An 18,441-nucleotide genomic window follows, 5' to 3' on the forward strand; every position below is an offset into this window, starting at 1 on the left:
CATATTACTATGGCCGGGTAAGTATTGGACTAGTTCACAAACTTTCAATGTCCTGAGCGTTCTCGGCATAGCAAAATGAAATATCGTCTTGGGTCTTCAAATTTTAAAAAATTAATATATATAGACATAGGTTCCTAAATTGTAAATAAAACTTGTAAAGTTTTTAATAGATTATCTTTGCCCCCCCCCCCCCCCCCCCCCCCCAAAAAAAAATAATATATATCTTTGGCCCTCAAAATCTTAAGGCTGACTCGGTGACTTGTATTGGGCTTGTATTTGTATGTTTCTCAGGGTAAGGAGAGGGATTTTGTGCGTGCAGCAGAGGCATACATGCAAAATCTCAACTAAATGCACAAGCCATGTTCAACCTCGGTTACATGCATGAGTATGGTCAAGGGCTTTCTTTCGATCTCAATCTTGCTAAAAGTTACTACAACCAAGCTCTCGAGAACGAGCCAGTATCCAGATTGCCAATCATGCTTGCTCTTGCGAGGTTGTGGGTTCGCAGAAACTATGCTGATATTTCCATCATGTTGACTCTTCTTCTAGCCTCTCTCGTAACTGTTCGACATCTCCGGACGAAGAGACCACAACGCAGAGAGGTGACCGTGGATTCCATTGGTGCTGACGCTACACAGCCTCTCGTTGAGTATGCTGATTTCCCCAACTGATCCGGATATGTTAACATGTAAGCTACGTAGTTTTTTTACCAAAAAAAAAAAAAAAAAAAAAATGTAAGCTACGTAGTTGTGAGTTGTGACACTGTACAGATTGATTCCTACGTATTTTATGTACATTATGGTTTGTCATTTCTCTGTAACTCAATTTGATTCTTATATATTATGTTACCGAATGAAATTTGATCCTGATATATATATATATATATATATATATATATATATATTATGTTGCATGTTAATGTTAAGATAAATGAGTATCCAACCTAAAATCAAGTGCTGATAAATGGATTAACTCATCTATCTTCTATATTATTTAGATATTTTTCAATGATCCATATGTGAGACCTAGTTTCTAATCTGCTCTTTTAGGATTCTTTCCAATGATCGATGTGTGAGACCTAGTCTATAATATGCCCCTTCGAGATGATGGCGTCAATTTTGGATGGGAAAAGGTAACAAAGTCATCAGTGCCACAGCTTGGGGACTTGCAAACAAGCTGATTCTACTCGTAGATTTGAAGTCAATATAGCGAATCCACAACTGCAGCAGAAAGAACTAGAGCTGGTACCGAAAGACTAGCAGGAATGTGATATATATTTTCAACAACAATCTGGACAAGGATCAATGGACCAACTTTGAGCTAGATCGATGTGGATTGGGTTGAATTGTTTGGATCGGGCTTCCAACCTAAAACCAATTGGTGATAATTGGATTAACCCATCTATTTTATATATTACTTAGAATCCTTTCCAACTACTACCAATGTGTGAGACTAGTCTCTAGTATTAACAATGGTTAAAACCTTCGTTATGAACTTTTGATGTCAAGAACGTGGTGTACAGAAAATGGTAGGGTATTGTTTATGACTTGCATGTCGATTTTTATTTAATTAAATAGAATCCACGAAGATGAACAACCGTTGAATATATACAATTTAGAATCCCACGAACTTGCGCTTGAGTGGTCCTCACGTTAAGCCAAAAACAAATAATGTCATGACTCTCATGATAACAAAGAAAATGAATATATAATATTTCGCGTCATTCCAAGTCGTAGCCAAACATTGCAGTTTCGTTGTCTCTTGTCGGAGAAGAATGTCGCTGATGGATAATCTGTTAGGTATCCTCCGCGTTCGCGTCAAACGCGGCGTCAACCTCGCCGTCCGTGACGTTTCCAGCAGCGATCCTTACGTCGTCCTCAAGCTTGGCCGTCAGGTTCTTTCAAGATTTCCACAAACCTCACCAACGATTGTTTCAAGTTTTAACCAGTATTTTAAAAATCAGTTTAAGCAGCAAATCGATCATTAGCGAAAAGATTTTTTTAAAACATTTTTTTAAAAGAAATCAATACAGGCGTTAGAAATTTCTATAAAATGCCTAAGTAGCTCTTCGACATTGGTTTCATCTGCTTACAGTGTAAAATCTTGTAGAAACTCAAAACCAAAGTGGTGAAGAAAAACATAAACCCACAATGGGAAGAAGACTTGACCTTCACGGTTACCGACCCGAATCTCCCGCTCAATCTGGTAACTTTAACTATAACATCATCTAAACCGAGCCGGTTGACAATCTTTTTTATAAATCATCTTGGTTTAAACCTGAACAGGTTGTATACGACCATGACTTCTTTAGCAAGGATGATAAAATGGGAGATGCCGAGATAGATTTGAAACCCTACATTGAAGCTCTACGTATGGAGCTATCTGGCTTACCAGACGGAACCATAATATCGACGATCCATCCGAACCGCAGCAACTGTTTAGCCGAGGAAAGCTACATACGGTGGAGCAATGATCGAATCGTTCAGAGCTTTTGTCTCCGTCTCCGTAACGTTGAGCGTGGTGAAGTGGAACTCGAGCTTCAGTGGATTGATCTCCCTGGTTCTAAAGGCTTGTAAAACAAAACTTGTAACACTACCTTATTGGGCTTTGCCCATTATATCACCACAATACGAGGCCTTCGAAGATGACGGTTCGGTTTGGTGATATATTCTTACAATAAACATTTTTAAATAATAATTAATATTTTAATTATGTGTGTGTGTGTGTGAATGTGAACCATTTTGGTTTGGCGTCTCTGCCAAAGACTGCACGAATTTTAGTGATTGGTGTTTAGTTTAAAGGAATCGTCACGTTGTCGCAAGGAGGACAAAGATATTTTTCTACTTCGTGAAGTTAAAAAAGGAATATATGAAATGTTTTTAATTATTAGTATCTATATATATAAAAAATTGTTGGTCTCACTCCTGCTTTGCCACGTGGAAAGTCGATGTTTGATAGGCCGACACGTGTCCCTCTCTTCGGGATACTCTGCGTTTCATTAAGTAACCAGCGACATTTATTGGGCTTAGTTGAGTTTGGTCTTTACGCTTTACTCAAGTGACCGAGCCCAATATTGAGTAACCTTTATCTCCTCTACCGTGTCTGATCGAAATTTAGGGTTCTTCTATTGGTGGATTCGATTACGCCGGTCGAGATTCTTCTTCATTAGTCGAAAAAATGCTTCTGTTTCATCCCATTTAACCTCTTCTTAACTCGAACAACCACTATATAGCCATCAATGTGAAGTTCTGTCTTGCGAGTCTGGTTTTCCTCCTCTGAAAACCATCACCTCAATCCCTCAAAACCAACCATTAAATTTATTTTCTGAGAACTGGCTAGCGCATCAATTTTCCTTTCTGATTTGAAGACCGGACGATGCTCCTCCACCGTTGAATTGCGGTTGATCCGTTTCTGGGAGGCCAGGAACGTCTTGAGGCGGTGGCGAACTCAGGGGAGTGGATAAGCTCATACTGGATTCACAGGTTGTTATGTATCATAGCTTGCGTTCATAATTTTAATTTTTTTTTCCGGCGTGTTAAATCCGCCTTATCAAGTTTTTCTATTTAGATATTTGTTTGACGTTTTATAAATGAGGAATATTTAGTCCGTGCGTTGATTGTTCTGTCATATTTTTTTTAATGTTTCTGTCATGTTGAATCCTTATTACCAAGTTTACTGTTTAGATTTTTGTTTGACATATTTTGAATAAGGCAATTTAAAACCGTTTGTTGATTGTTCTGTATATTCATGTGGGTTTGAGGCAACCATTGCTGCGACTTGCTTGCTTGGAAAGCCTGCAATGATAATCATGACATACCAGAAGATGTAGATATACCATTGTATATCGAACCTTCAACTTGATCACTTTTTGACGGTTGTAACAACTATAAACGCAAGACGGGTCAAAGCAGAGATTATATGCACACTCATCATGAAGTACGCAGAGAATTGGTTGCCACTAATCGAAGATGATTTGGAAATAATACGAGGTTACAGGTCAGGAAACATTGAGTTGCAGCTCAGTGTTGAACGAGAGAGAACGGAGGAAGGAAGTTTAGGATGTTAAGAACAAAAGTGAATCATAGAAAGCTTAGTAAGTGTGCTTCATACACAACCTGGAACAGTACCATGCCAGTTTCTGTTGAGGTTACTGAATCAACTTTATAAATGTAGAAATGATCATTTTTTAATGCAAACGATGAATGTAAAGCTATGGTTACTGCAGCTATGCTCGCATATTTCGATGGTGACTAACGGCGAAGCGCAGCAGAGGATCTTATATACCAAATAAGTCAATAAGAAGATGGCACAAAGAGAAAAAAGAAAGTAATGATCAAGAAAACAATTACCAAAAAGTCTCTAAAAGCTTCTGGACATCTGATTTATCTGGGAATGCTTCTAAGGATCTGCTGCTAATGCATAAAGTAATTTTTACTTTCTATAAAATAATTTACAATCTTTTATGTTCGTTTGTTTTCCTTTTGCGACAACTGAGGACTTTTTTGCTGTCCACTTGCAAACTTCTTGCACATATTGTTGTACGGTGATGGTATCTTGAATTGTTGTATGCAGTCGGTGCAAATACTGTCAGATTTGTGATAAGTGAGAGCTCCTCCTTTCTCTTTTGCTCTTTGATTTTTATAATATTTTTTGTTGTTGTTGTATCGTACATGAGAATATTACTGATTAAAAAAATGTTATCCTCCCTTTCAGGTCTTATGAAGCTAAACAGAGGCGTGAAGACATGAAGACATCCTGTTAATTTCAATGATACACGTACATTATAAACCGATGTCGAAATATATTGAAATTTTTTGTAATGCTCAGGTTTAATTATTAAAATATGATATTTTTACTAATTAGAGTTACATTTCTCAAATATATTGTTTTAAATATAAACAAAAGTAGGTTAAATTTATATTTTCACATACACAACAATTCTGAAAACTCATTAAAATTTGCTAAAAATAAACGTAGTTATTATTATAAATTAGAGTTATAAACCCGCGCTCAGTATATATATATTTTTAAATATAATCCATTAGAGATTCAAAGTAATCTTTTGCTTTATGATCCATTAAATATAATCCTTAGGTTTATGATTCATTAGAGATTCAAAGTAACAAAATAAATTCGCTTTTCAGTTTTGAAAAGATAATTATGAGTTAAAAATGAGATATTACTATCCAATATTCATATATGTATCTCTTTCCTCAATGTAAAACATAATATCTAACTATTACAAAACATTTATATATAAAAAGATTAATATTTTTTTTTTGTCAAAAGGTTAATATATTTTTATGAGATTATTAAAATATCATCATATATATAGATGTTTTTTTAATGCCACTGTAAAAAACGTATTTTATTTATTTATTCCATAAAAAATATTAACAGTTAGCCATTAAACTAAATTATTTTAACAAAACAATTAAACAACCACAAAATGAAGCTCACGGAGTTGTTATAATGGAGTTGTGATAATCAGTGGCAGATCTAGAATATTTTTATAGTGGGGACATATATTATTTAAATATAAAATAAAAATACTTATTACAATTATTTGTTCATATAAAACATATTCTGTTCAAATTTTGTTAAATAAGAACTATTATTGCATAAACAAAATTTTGAGAATATATATATATTAGTTTAAAATTTATTTTCTATTATAATATATTTTTTTAATTTTTAATATCATTAAAGTAAATATACATTCTGAGAAATATTTACATAATAGATAATTAAATTAAATGATTAAAATAAAACTTGGTAAAAAGAATATGCGAGAAAAAAATGGAAGAGTATGCGAGCAATATATCATAGGACATACCGACATAGATTCAAAAATATGTGGAAATCATTAAAATAATGACATTTATGGGAGAGGTAAATTAGGAAATAGTTTTATGATTTATGTTGGAAAGAAAAAAAGTTTAAAACAAAACAAGATCGAATTAAAAACGTGACTAAACCATAAATGAACGGGGCAAAGACTTTTAGTTAGTGGGGGCAGTAGCCAATAACGTCAGCTTTAAAATTTTTATTCTGGTAACATATTCAATATTTTTAAAATTTCACTGTGGGCAGCTGCCCCCTCCCTGCTTCATGTAGATCCGCCCATGGTTATAATATATATTAGCCGACCATTTTTTCATTGAAACTGTACTCACACAAAAAAATTACACCAGTATTATATAATATTAAACCTTTTCAGATTAGATGTCGTTCTAATTTTTTCACATTAATTAAGGAAAATGTTAAATGTTCCGTTTAGTCGTTTACCCCTATTTAGTTATTTAAAATTTATTAATTCTTTTCTACTATTATGTAAGGATTAAACAAAATTAACACATATTAATTTGAAAGCATACAACCTCACTCACACCACATCTAATTTTTCATGCGGTTGACCTCTGGTAATCATTTCCTCGCACACATCATTTAGTAAAGCAAACAACACTTACACATATGAGTTCCAAAGCAAATCTAACACACTACCAATAAGAGCTAAATCATATTTTCCCCAAACATCTTAACAACCATAAACATTATTATACATTTTTTTTTCATATCCTAACATAAAACACATGCAAAGAAAACATACAATAATATAGACATATACATCATATGTAAATCATATCCCGCCCGTAGGGCGGGCCGATCCTAGTTTTACTTAAAAGCACGTATATTTATAAAGTTATTATTTAAAAAAATATATTATTTAATTAATTAATTCAACCAATTATAAAAAATTTAATATTATTTTATTAATCACACAATATCTAATAAATGAAAAAAGTACGTGAAATAATTTTTTTTTGCTAAAACTACTTATATTTAAAAACAAATGGAGTATTTTTTTGTCAACACTTTTATCACTGAAGCCCAAAGGCTTTGAATCTTGAATGAAAAAGATACTTTAAATGCAGCAATAGCAGCTTTTGAAGAACACAATATTTTATACAAACGACGTAGAAAAAGTTGGTAATTTTAAAAAATATTCTCTGTTCTATTGCTATATACTCTTTTTAAGATCAGCCTTTTAAAGAATCTAAAACCGTGCAACGAAATTTATATTGTTTAATTTTAATCTCTTATAAGAAAATGTTGACAGCATCTTATCTCTACATATGCTTTTCCCACTGATTCGTGTATTTGGTCTGATGTTTTTCTTTTGGTCGGGAGAACTTTCGAAATTGTAAAACAGACCCCGTATTCTTACTTCATACCTTAAAACAGACCCCTACTTTTAAGATATGTTTTAAGGAACAAAAAAACATTGACTATAGACTTTGGGAGCTTAATGAAGGTGACAAGTGCCACGCCTCTAACTTTTAGTTTTCAGTATTCCCCTACCCCATCATTAACGTGTACGCATGCCCTCTTGATTCACTTCTCTACATCTTTCTCATGCGGTAAAAGAGTAGAAGATGCTATTTTCTTTTTACCATTTCATTAAAGCTGCACCCGTATTTCTCACTTGTCACGAGTCTCATTGGTCAACTGTTATACAAATGTTTTAAAATACTATATGGTTTGAGTGAAAACTTTGAATTGTAAATATGAATCACAAAAGAAACATTCATGATTTGGTTATATAACTCTTTATATATTTATGTTTAAAAATCCCCATGAACTGTTAATTATGCAAGTATTATAGGTCTATTAGATAATAGAATATAACATGTTTTCCATATTTATCTTCCTGTTGAGACACAAAGACTCCTCCGAAAAAAAATTGAGCTTTTATTTCTGAATATTTTATTAGAGCAGCTACGATCAATATTACAATAACTAGAGGTTTTACCGCGCTACGCGCGGTTTATTTGTCTATAATATTTTATATATTTTGTATGTTAAATGTTACGTAAAAATTAATTTTTATAATTAATTAATTTTATTTTTGTGTTATATTATATTATTGAATTGTTTCGATGTAATATTGGACAAATTAAAATAAAATATGATAATTACTTATGAACAATTAATTAACGTTTATATGTTTAAATCATCTTAACTTGAGCATTTTTTTTTCAAAAAAATACATTATTCAGACAAAATGCTAGAATTCTCTTATATAAATCTTAAATAATGTAGCATCCAAAAACAATTACACAAAATCAACTTTGATATCCTATTAGTCTTTTGTTGTCATATTATCATAAAATTTTCATCTTTTTCTATTTAAGTAGAACTTTTTATTATGTTGACATGTAGAGTTTTTAATAAAAAAACATTTATGTATAGATGAGCAGCTCACAAAAAAAATAAAAAAAAATAAGTGTATTTATTTTTTTAAATGTATTATTAGAAAATATTAAATATTTTAGTATGTGAAAATAACTTAGTATATGAGTGTATATGTCATCTTATGTTTTATTATTTTGGAATTTAATTTTGAAGTGCACTTCAATGTTATATTGGATAATTTTATGTTCGGACGCAAATGATAGAATACAATTAGTTTAAATATTAAAATAATTTGACTGAAAAAAGTTCAAATGTCAAAATTACTACAAATATACAAAATTAAAAAATGAACTAATTGAATTTTAAAATCATTTACTTAAATATTTTTCATATCGAACACTCATATATATAAATTAATTATCTAGAAATAAATTTTAATATAATACTTTTTTACTATCATTGTTATAACACACATAAAATAAAATAATTTTCAATGAGGTTCTTTGAATGGAAAATATATATTGGACTCCTCTGTCTTAATTTCTTCAATGTCTGGTTTATTTTATCCGGTAAACATAGAAAGTACAATGTTTTTACTATGTATATATGGTAATAAACAATTAAAATTGTGCTATATACATAACACAATCCAATATACATAGTGAAGCTACTTATATTACATTGTTGCCTTATCTTTATACTGATATTAATGACCTATATTTTTACATTAAACTTATCAACAAAATAATCATAATGTGTTTCATACTTTTTTACCCTTCATCATAGTGTAGAACTTGAAGTCCTTCTCCATGATCTACGCATTTCAGAATCATCTTAACCACAATACTAAATGATTATAACGTAGAAGTGTCATAATTCATCATGAAAGAAGGTTAACATTCTCATTTTAGTACTACTTAGGTTTATCACTTATGAGTCTATCAACAATCTGAGAGAAGACGAAAGTCTAAACTGCTAGTGACAATTGAAAATATCCCAAAAATTATAAAATATCGTACATGGTAGTTTCATTATGTTTTTTTTACCTTTAGTTATTTCCTGTTAATGTTTGTTATCGAGGAATTGGTTTTTCCGATCATTCATACTTTATGATTATCTAAAAATTTGCATGTATTTTGTCATTTATAAATACCATAAAATGAAATTTCATCAATTTCCTCCAAAATTTCCTTGTGTTGGTCATTATGAAATTACATAACTTGCCTTTAATCATTTATCTCTGATTTTTAAATAATATGATCGAAAATAGTCAGTTGCAAAAATATTAAATAAAATTATTAATATTATAAAATTTTTTGACTAATATTAGAATGTCTTTTTAGTAGCTTTTGTCCCTTTAATTATATATACTTAAAATCATTAGAGATCTATGAAGGAAAATACTACTCTTTTGTATTTTTTAAAATGATGATGCATATTTCTTTATATTGATTTTTATTAATGCGTTTTATTTTTTATTTTTAAATAAATAGTAAAACAAAACCCAAAACAATTAAAATTATTTATTATATGTGAAAAACTTGTAACATCAATTTAAATACAAAAAGATAAAGTATATATTTCAACAAAACATGATACTGCCGGGCAGAAAAACATAAAAAAATCATGCAGCTTATTTACTTATCTACTAAATTAAAGAGTTAAAGTTATTTTGTTAGATTATTTGACATCTTCTATAGGTTCATATAACTGTTGAGAAAGACAAAACCTATCATAAAAAGGTCAGTCACGAACTTGTGTCTGTAACATGTATACATTGCGATATTTTTGTCACATTGAACAATCACAAAACTCAATGTGAAGATGTGGACTATTGCCATCTACCCCGACCCATCTTGTTGCCAGTAAACTTCAACCATTACTCCAATTGAATTTTCTGCGTTTGGTGTCAAGGATCCCACCAAATCTGGCTCCCACTGGTATCCATATCTATATCTACAATGATCATATAATTTAGTGGAATTCTTCATCTGCGTTGCATTTTATATTTATATTTGCTATTGGAATTCCCTTTAAGTGAGATGCCAGATTCTAAATCGAGGGTGACCATGGTTCTTGCAGCGGTTGCACTTTCTTGTTCAGCCCGTCTAGCAATGTTCAGAGACACTTTTTCAAGAGATGCAAGCCCGAGCTGTAAGTCCGAGTTTCTAAACTCAGGTTCCCCATTTCCTACCTCCTCAAAAAATATTGCAGAAATGTCTAGAGATAATACATAGTACATTTCTTACGTAAGAAATGTCTCTTTGTCGTCGGGGATAACAAAAATCAAGAAAGCCTTGTTTTGGATCTGTAGGCTCAACTTTCAAGTGCTTCAAATAGTATATTAGTAATTAAGGTAAGCTGGCCGATAAAAACGTATTTGGGTCCGTTAAAAAAATCACTTCAGTGGCTCGTGCGAAGCTCCAACACCGATGCTATTGTTCTTTTTTCTTTCAATGAAGCTAATGGTAGCAAAAAAAAAAACAGTGCCGTAGTGAGAGTGTAAGATTACTAAGACATAGGTTATGACTCAAGATAAGGAAGCAATTAAGATTACTAAGACATAGGTTATGGCTCAAGATAAAGAAGCAATTAAGATTAGTAAGACTTAGGTTATGACCTAAGATAAGGAAGGTGGTGAATCTGGTGGTCGAAGTTTTGTGTACTTACATCGTAAAATACAACGCTGCCATTACTGTATCTGTCGTGTCTACCGATCCCATCGAATCTTTGAGGGTAGTGATCATAACAAATCTTCTTTCCCAACTTAGAAGCCACCACGAAACACATTGCTTCTCTTAGATTTTTGCTATTGTAGATGTAGTGATCACAGTCGACATTAAAAAGAATAAGGCACAATTGATAGAAACCCCGAGACTCCTATCTTCAATTGAATATATAGAACATGAAAAGACGAAAGAATCAATAAGTTTGCGAGAGACCATTATATATCAGTTTAAAATATACAATCAAGGATTAAGCATAATTATTTACCAACGAATTCATGGCGCCAGCCTTCTTATGATAGTCAAATCCAGGTCTCACAAGAAGATAAACCAGCCTTCGTCAGCTCATGGTTTTCTACATCGCAAACACTGTTGTTTCCAAGGAATACCTTTTGGAATGAGCAAACATGAAAAATAATCAGATACGTTTGGGAGTAGTGTATATACACCACACTTATAACAAAATGAAACAGTTGACACCTCTGAGCATCTCACCTTGATCATTGCAGGATGATTGGGCCAAGAAGTCATGCATAGTCCAGTCTTCTTCAGTCACTGTCTGTCAAGTTGCAACTATAAATCGTTGATGTTAACCTTGAATTCTTAATCTCTTTGTGTCAAGGAAAAGAAAATATAAATTTTGTAATATAAAGTCAGAAACTAATATTAACAAACCTTCGTGGTTCCGCATACACTAACCCAACATCCCAGCTGATGACTGCAATAAAAGAATAAAAAAAAGTGAAACCACCAAAATCAGATTTCGTGGTTTTAGTTTTATAATATAAACAGAGAGCAGTCGTTTAACCACATATACCGTTTTTATTTGCTCTATTTCGGTGATCTACTTCTTGGTCATCTTCCTCATTATCATCCTCGTCCTCATCCATCTGAAGGCCGTTTGTGACAACAACTTCATCCCAATGGTTGATCTGCATAAGAAAGAGTATATGGGTTCAAATCGTGGAACTTAATTATGAAGCAATCAGAACTGAAGATGAAATGAAAAGATGCACATCCCACCTGACCTGATATCATGGTCGTGCTTTACCCTTGGAGTTCAATCACGCTGGTGCTTTCGGGGATAAGGATGTGAGGAACTTTGGTCTTGAATCTCACTGTATATATAGCTAGGTTGGGGAAAGGGAAGAAGTTGAAGAGGGTATTGTTTTGAATGATACAGTTATTGATCTTGATAGTGGGGAGGTCGATCGGCGAAGACTTCGACGCCGTAGAGTGCAAAGGAAAAGTCACCGACAAATATTTGAGGAAGAGACGATAAGATTGTGTTAAGAAAATGAATGAGCTGACGTGGTAAGTTAAAAGCATATGATTAGCTGTTTTTTTGATCTGACGTGGACATCCTCTCTGATCAATATATCCTCCTTTTAGTATAGGTTAGATTGGTTACAACTTAAAGGTTACTTTTTGTTACCAAAATAAAACTTAAGGTTACGTTTTGAAAATTAACTAAATTTTTTTTATTAATTGCTTGACATTTTCACATTCAAATCATAGTTTATTCTATGCAAAAAAAAATTAGAATCAATCGATAAATCATAATTGCCTATATAAATATATTATAGTGTGATGCAAAATACGTATCACGGCACATATCATTCCCATTGATTAACATACTTAACTACATACTAGATCTCGATCCGCACAACCGTAACCGTGCGGGTTTTATTTTATATACTAAATCATTTTAGTTTATAAAACAAAATTTATCAATAAATTAATATAGTTTAGTATTATGTATTATCTAACTCTATTACACCTATGTTTATGTGATTTATGATATTATTATTATAAAAATTCAAATTTTGTATTCTTGTAACATATTTTGTTTTGAAAACATAATTGTAACAGTATTATTTTACATATTTTTTTTTATTTCTAAATTTGAAATATATATAAAATTTAAATCAAATTGGACCTACTGTTAAAAACTAAATCAAATTGGTAATAGATAAAAAAAATGGGATACTGTTAAAAACATCAAATTTTTAACACTATAATATATTGTGCCTGTAAAATATTACGGTAATTAGTTAGTTTGTAATTTAGATTTGGTGTATAAAATTTGTTTTATAAATGCAATATACATATGGTGATTAATTAAATCCATTTGGTATAGTGTTCGTCGTTAGTCTAAGGGGTTAGTCAAAATTTGATTAATATTGCATGTTCAGAATAATAACAATAGGATAATGTATTGGTCCACGGACTGGTTTGATAATGGTTAACATCTTCACTATCTATAAATTGATTTTATATTTAATAAGGATTAAAAATTGGTCATGTTTCCATTCCGGTTTTGTAAGGGTTATAGTTATATTAGTTGTGTTATATTATTACGTCATGTTATTAGTTATAAATGAATGATGACTGATTTCTAATGATGGTCTATTTTTAAAAAAAATCACACATAAATCAAAATTGTGATTTCTATTTTAATATATAAGATTGAGATTAGTTTTTTTGGTTTTTAGTATCAGCCGACCAGGCCCACTTCATCTATATATGCAAGTCAAAAATAAGCTTTAATTAAAGTGACTAATTAGTCAAAATTTGCTTTATGAAACCTAATTATCTCTACCAGCTGCGACTTTCTTTTCCATTTTTCACGTTCCAAGTGTTTGCTTAAAAGGTCAATTATAATGTGCTCGTCTCAAGTGTTTGCAAATGGTTAAGTAGAAGCGGTGCAAATATAACAATCGGAAACCATCAAAACTGAGTTCAGCAGTACATGGAGTCGTAACTGACATGAGGAGGATTCAGTTAAAAAAAAAAAAACTGACATGAGGATCAATGCAAATATTGAAAAGGATGCAGAATAAAAACGATTGTGTAGATTTGAAACTTGTAAACACATATTTTATTTTTAAAAAAATATGATATAATTTTTAAAATTAAAAGATAAATTGTATAAAATAAAAAAGTGATGATGTTAAAACATACTCTATTTCTTATATTCAGATTGCATAAACCTAATTTGTATGTTTTAATTGATCCGCTGTGTATTGGCACACCATAGAATATTTTACGTAAAATAGAAGTTGATAAAACCAGTTGGAAAAATAAAAAGCTGGAAAAAAGAAGAGTTGTGTTTGTATGGAATGATGGGAAAATTTGAAGAGCAGACTGTTGATGGAATATTGTGTTTCCTCAAATATCAGCACTCCTCATGATATCGACCGATTGCTTTTGTACGGATTTTAATATGTATATATATATGTATATTATATAAAACGTGTAAAATAAAATATTAAAATATAAACCTTTCAAAAAATTTTGATGTTTCGAGATGTTTTGATATTTTTAAAATAATTTAACTTTATTAAAAATTAGTTAACTAATAATATTTTGCTGTATTATTTATGATTATATAATATATTTTCAATTTATATTATTAGTAATATTATTTATTAAAATGTAAAATTTTATATTTTTGTGCATTCAAACAAAATATCTGACATTTTCGTTTGATAATAATGAGTATATAACATAGCAAAAAAGCATAGAAGAACCCTTCAGCTTATATATATATATACTATACTCAATTAACTCAACTGAACTGACCTATTCAGAATTTTATTTGCATGTTTAGCTCTTAAATAAAGCTTGTTTATAGATAGAAATAAGTTCCAAAGTAATAAATTCAGGAAGGAAGACACAAAAAAAAACACTATCGAGTGACGACAAAAACCAACGAATAATATATCAAGATTTAAAAAAGCATATTAAATATTAGTGTTTCCTCAACGAAAAAATCAAAAAAGTAATATAAAAACGTGTTCTCTTCTTCACACTCACTTTACTCCCTCTTCCCCTCTCCACCGCTTCTCTCAACACCGAAGACACTTCTTCCTCTCTCTCTCTAAGATAACACGATGATAACGGCGACGGACTTCTACCACGTCATGACGGCGATGGTTCCGTTATACGTAGCCATGATCCTCGCTTACGGCTCCGTCAAATGGTGGAAGATCTTCACACCGACCCAATGCTCCGGCATCAACCGTTTCGTGGCTCTCTTCGCCGTCCCTCTCCTCTCTTTCCACTTCATCGCCGCCAACAACCCTTACGCCATGAACCTCCGTTTCCTCGCCGCCGACTCTCTCCAGAAAGTCATCGTCCTCTCTATCCTCTTCCTCTGGTGCAAACTCAGCCCCAACGGCTCCTTGGACTGGACCATCACCCTCTTCTCCCTCACCACTCTCCCCAACACCCTCGTCATGGGCATACCTCTCCTCAAAGGCATGTACGGCGACTTCTCCGGCGACCTCATGGTGCAGATCGTGGTTCTCCAGTGTATCATATGGTACACGCTCATGCTCTTTCTCTTCGAGTACCGCGGCGCGAAGCTTCTGATCTCCGAGCAGTTTCCCGACACTGCTGGCTCTATTGTCTCGATCCATGTTGATTCCGACATTATGTCGTTGGACGGTCGGCAGCCGCTTGAGACAGAAGCTGAGATTAAAGAAGATGGGAAGCTTCACGTCACTGTCCGTCGTTCTAACGCCTCGAGGTCTGATATTTACTCGAGAAGGTCTCAGGGCTTGTCGGCGACTCCTCGGCCTTCGAATCTCACCAACGCGGAGATTTATTCGCTTCAGAGTTCGAGAAACCCAACGCCACGTGGCTCGAGTTTTAACCATACTGATTTTTACTCGATGATGGCTGCTGGTGGTGGCCGGAACTCGAACTTCGGTCCCGGAGAAGCTGTTTTTGGTTCCAAAGGACCTACGCCGCGGCCGTCTAACTACGAGGAAGACGGCGGAGCTAAACCGGCGGCGGGAGCTGGGAGGTTTCCTTACCAGTCGGGAGGAAGCGGTGGTGGTGGAGCGCATTATCCGGCGCCGAATCCAGGGATGTTCTCGCCGCAGAGCGGCGGCGGAGGTGCGGCGGCGAAGGGAAACGGTGCGGTGGTTGGTGGGAAGAGAGGGAATGGGCAAGATGGGAATGGAAGAGACCTTCATATGTTTGTGTGGAGCTCAAGCGCTTCGCCGGTCTCAGATGTGTTCGGCGGAGGAGGAAACCACCACTCCGATTACGCCGCCGCTACGAATGAGCAACACAAGGACGTTAAGATCTCTGTACCCCAGGGGAATAGTAACGGTATGGTCCCCCAACAATATTACTGTTTCGCTTTAGTAGCTCCAAATTATTTCTTTTGCAAAAACAACCCCACACTATCTGTCTTGTTAGATTATGTTCATGTATACATGTTTTGCAATTTTGCATCTTCAAATCAAGATTAAGGCTTTGATTGATGTTGTCTTTAGATTAGTTGCTGAAGTGTTTAATCTTATTTCAGATAGCCAATATGTAGAGAGGGAAGAGTTCAGTTTTGGTAATAAAGATGATGATAGCAAAGTCTTGGCCACAGACAACAACATAAGCAACAAGGCGCAGCAGCAGCAGCCAAAGGTTATGCCACCAACAAGTGTGATGACAAGACTCATACTCATTATGGTCTGGAGAAAACTCATCCGTAATCCAAACTCTTACTCCAGTTTATTCGGCATCACTTGGTCCCTCATCTCTTTCAAGTACTGTTTTCTAACAACTCTTAACGTTAATATTTTGACATTTTTAATAAAGTTCCTTGATAAAAATGTAAAGGGCAAAAGTAGTCTTAAATGCGTCTATGTTTGCAGTAAAAAGATTTGAGAGAGATCTTGGAATTAAATTTGATTTGGTATGTGCAGGTGGAACATTGAAATGCCAGCTATTATAGCAAAGTCTATCTCCATACTCTCAGATGCAGGTCTAGGCATGGCTATGTTCAGTCTTGGTCAGTTCCTACTATTTTTACTTCTTTACATTTACTATTACATAATAAATACCATAAACAGTCAATTTGTTCTCTTTATTCCTGACCTTCATTCTTTAAAAGATAACTTAAAAAACTTAATCATGTGATTGCATGATTCTCCCTCCTTTTAAAAAAGGTTTTTTTTTATAAAAGAAAGAAATGTTTGAATGAAAAGAGCAAACAAAACTGGCTTTCACAGAAGAATGCATGCTCCACAGTTCCCTGCTTATTTATCATAATAACATGTCTCTTTTGGAATATATTGGTGGTGGAATAATGGATGTAATGATCATTGTATATCACTCTTTTGAAGTTAATCTGGTAAAAGATTAATTAACCAAATACAAAAGGTAAAACAATAGTATTAAATTATAAGTTTTAATGTGTTTAAGGGTTGTTCATGGCGTTGAACCCAAGAATAATAGCGTGTGGAAACAGAAGAGCTGCTTTTGCGGCGGGTATGAGATTTCTCGCCGGACCTGCCGTCATGACTGTCGCTTCCTACGCCGTTGGCCTCCGAGGCGTTCTCCTCCGCGTTGCCATCATTCAGGTATTTTTGTTTATATGCATGATTAAATAAATGCTTTTTATATTTTTTGTTACCATCACTTTTGTAGTCTTGTTCTATATTTAAACTTTTTTTTAAATTATTCTATTGATTTGCTCACAAAAAAATATTCTATTGATAAAATCAGGCAGCTTTGCCTCAAGGAATTGTACCCTTTGTGTTCGCGAAGGAGTATAATGTGCATCCTGACATTCTTAGCACTGCGTAAGTTTATTCCCTTGTTCATATATGAAATCTGTGAAACTAAGGATACTTTGATTAGGGTCTTTTGTTAACGAGTCTTGTATATTTTTTGGTTGTAGTGTGATATTCGGAATGCTGATTGCATTGCCCATAACCCTTCTCTACTACATTCTCTTGGGGCTATGATGAGATACTACCAAGTATGAAAAGAAAAAAAAGACAAGGACCCTCTTTAAATCTTTTGGGAGATTATGGAATTAGAGAAGAGTAATGCCCATTTTGTTGAATACCCACAAAATTACATCAATAGCACCTTTAGATAAGCTTCTAAATGAATTTGGAGAAAGAAGCTCTTGAAGGAAGGAAGAAGATGTAGCTTTGGAAAAGTTTCTGTTTTCTTAATTTTAATGAGCATTCTTGTTTTTTCTTTCGGTAGTTGTTAGGAATTTATAAAAGCGTTGCTACTTTTCTGAATATGATTAACAGTATACTGGAAACTATATGCATACTTTTTAGTTGAGATGGCGTGACACATATAAGCATGTGGTTCTAATAAATAACAGAGGAGTTTGCATTCAACATAACACTCGATTAAACGTAGAAAGATCAAAAGATCAATGGAGCCCGTAAAGATATTTGGCGTTCATCCTGGTCAAGATTCCTCTTCACTGCGTTTGTGGAACCGTAAAATATTCGTTTTAGTATTGAGTATTCCTTTTCTGATTCTTCTCAGAATCATTATGTACCACTTAAGTGGTGATGCTTTGCAGGGTTATTAACCTTTTCTATGATCATTGAAGACTGTTTAGTCTGCAAATTTCTACGAAGGTTGTACACAAAGATAAGTTTTGATGTTGGTTTATCAAAAATCCTACTTTTAAGTTTAATGAGACATAAAATGCATACATATTAGCTAACTTAGTTTTGTCGTTACCTAAGTTTAA

General features: G+C 33.2%; 2 protein-coding genes and 1 long non-coding RNA gene across 3 annotated transcripts; all 3 read left to right on the top strand.

Annotated features, from left to right (window-relative positions):
* The first annotated feature begins 1,730 nt into the window (after positions 1 to 1,730).
* Positions 1,731 to 2,712, top strand: LOC106379570 (protein C2-DOMAIN ABA-RELATED 3). Its single transcript, XM_013819498.3, has 3 exons — positions 1,731 to 1,894; positions 2,110 to 2,205; positions 2,286 to 2,712. The coding sequence occupies exons 1-3, from the start codon at positions 1,775 to 1,777 to the stop codon at positions 2,574 to 2,576; spliced, it is 507 nt and encodes a 168-aa protein (XP_013674952.2). The 5' UTR covers positions 1,731 to 1,774; the 3' UTR covers positions 2,577 to 2,712.
* A 278-nt stretch (positions 2,713 to 2,990) lies between these two features.
* LOC106446322 lies at positions 2,991 to 4,876 on the top strand. Its single transcript, XR_007323643.1, has 3 exons — positions 2,991 to 4,424; positions 4,573 to 4,602; positions 4,714 to 4,876. It is a non-coding gene; the product is annotated as an uncharacterized LOC106446322 (long non-coding RNA).
* Positions 4,877 to 14,722: 9,846 nt separating this feature from the next.
* Positions 14,723 to 17,925, top strand: LOC106381354 (auxin efflux carrier component 1-like). Its single transcript, XM_013821253.3, has 6 exons — positions 14,723 to 16,046; positions 16,246 to 16,480; positions 16,640 to 16,725; positions 17,139 to 17,296; positions 17,442 to 17,518; positions 17,617 to 17,925. The coding sequence occupies exons 1-6, from the start codon at positions 14,819 to 14,821 to the stop codon at positions 17,681 to 17,683; spliced, it is 1,851 nt and encodes a 616-aa protein (XP_013676707.2). The 5' UTR covers positions 14,723 to 14,818; the 3' UTR covers positions 17,684 to 17,925.
* Positions 17,926 to 18,441: the final 516 nt, after the last annotated feature.

The sequence above is a fragment of the Brassica napus genome, chromosome A2 (genome assembly GCF_020379485.1).
Source record: "Brassica napus cultivar Da-Ae chromosome A2, Da-Ae, whole genome shotgun sequence".
Taxonomy (NCBI): domain Eukaryota; kingdom Viridiplantae; phylum Streptophyta; class Magnoliopsida; order Brassicales; family Brassicaceae; genus Brassica; species Brassica napus.

What these genes read in the sequence shown, in the direction of transcription:
- LOC106379570 (XM_013819498.3), top strand. Translation starts at nt 1,775, where the DNA reads ATGTCGCTGATGGATAATCTGTTAGGTATCCTCCGCGTTCGCGTCAAA. An exon ending in TCCTCAAGCTTGGCCGTCAG is followed by an intron (nt 1,895 to 2,109) that starts GTTCTTTCAAGA and finishes AAAATCTTGTAG; the next exon opens with AAACTCAAAACCAAAGTGGT. An exon ending in CGAATCTCCCGCTCAATCTG is followed by an intron (nt 2,206 to 2,285) that starts GTAACTTTAACT and finishes AAACCTGAACAG; the next exon opens with GTTGTATACGACCATGACTT.
- LOC106381354 (XM_013821253.3), top strand. Translation starts at nt 14,819, where the DNA reads ATGATAACGGCGACGGACTTCTACCACGTCATGACGGCGATGGTTCCG. An exon ending in TCCGCGTTGCCATCATTCAG is followed by an intron (nt 17,297 to 17,441) that starts GTATTTTTGTTT and finishes TGATAAAATCAG; the next exon opens with GCAGCTTTGCCTCAAGGAAT. An exon ending in CCTGACATTCTTAGCACTGC is followed by an intron (nt 17,519 to 17,616) that starts GTAAGTTTATTC and finishes TTTTGGTTGTAG; the next exon opens with TGTGATATTCGGAATGCTGA.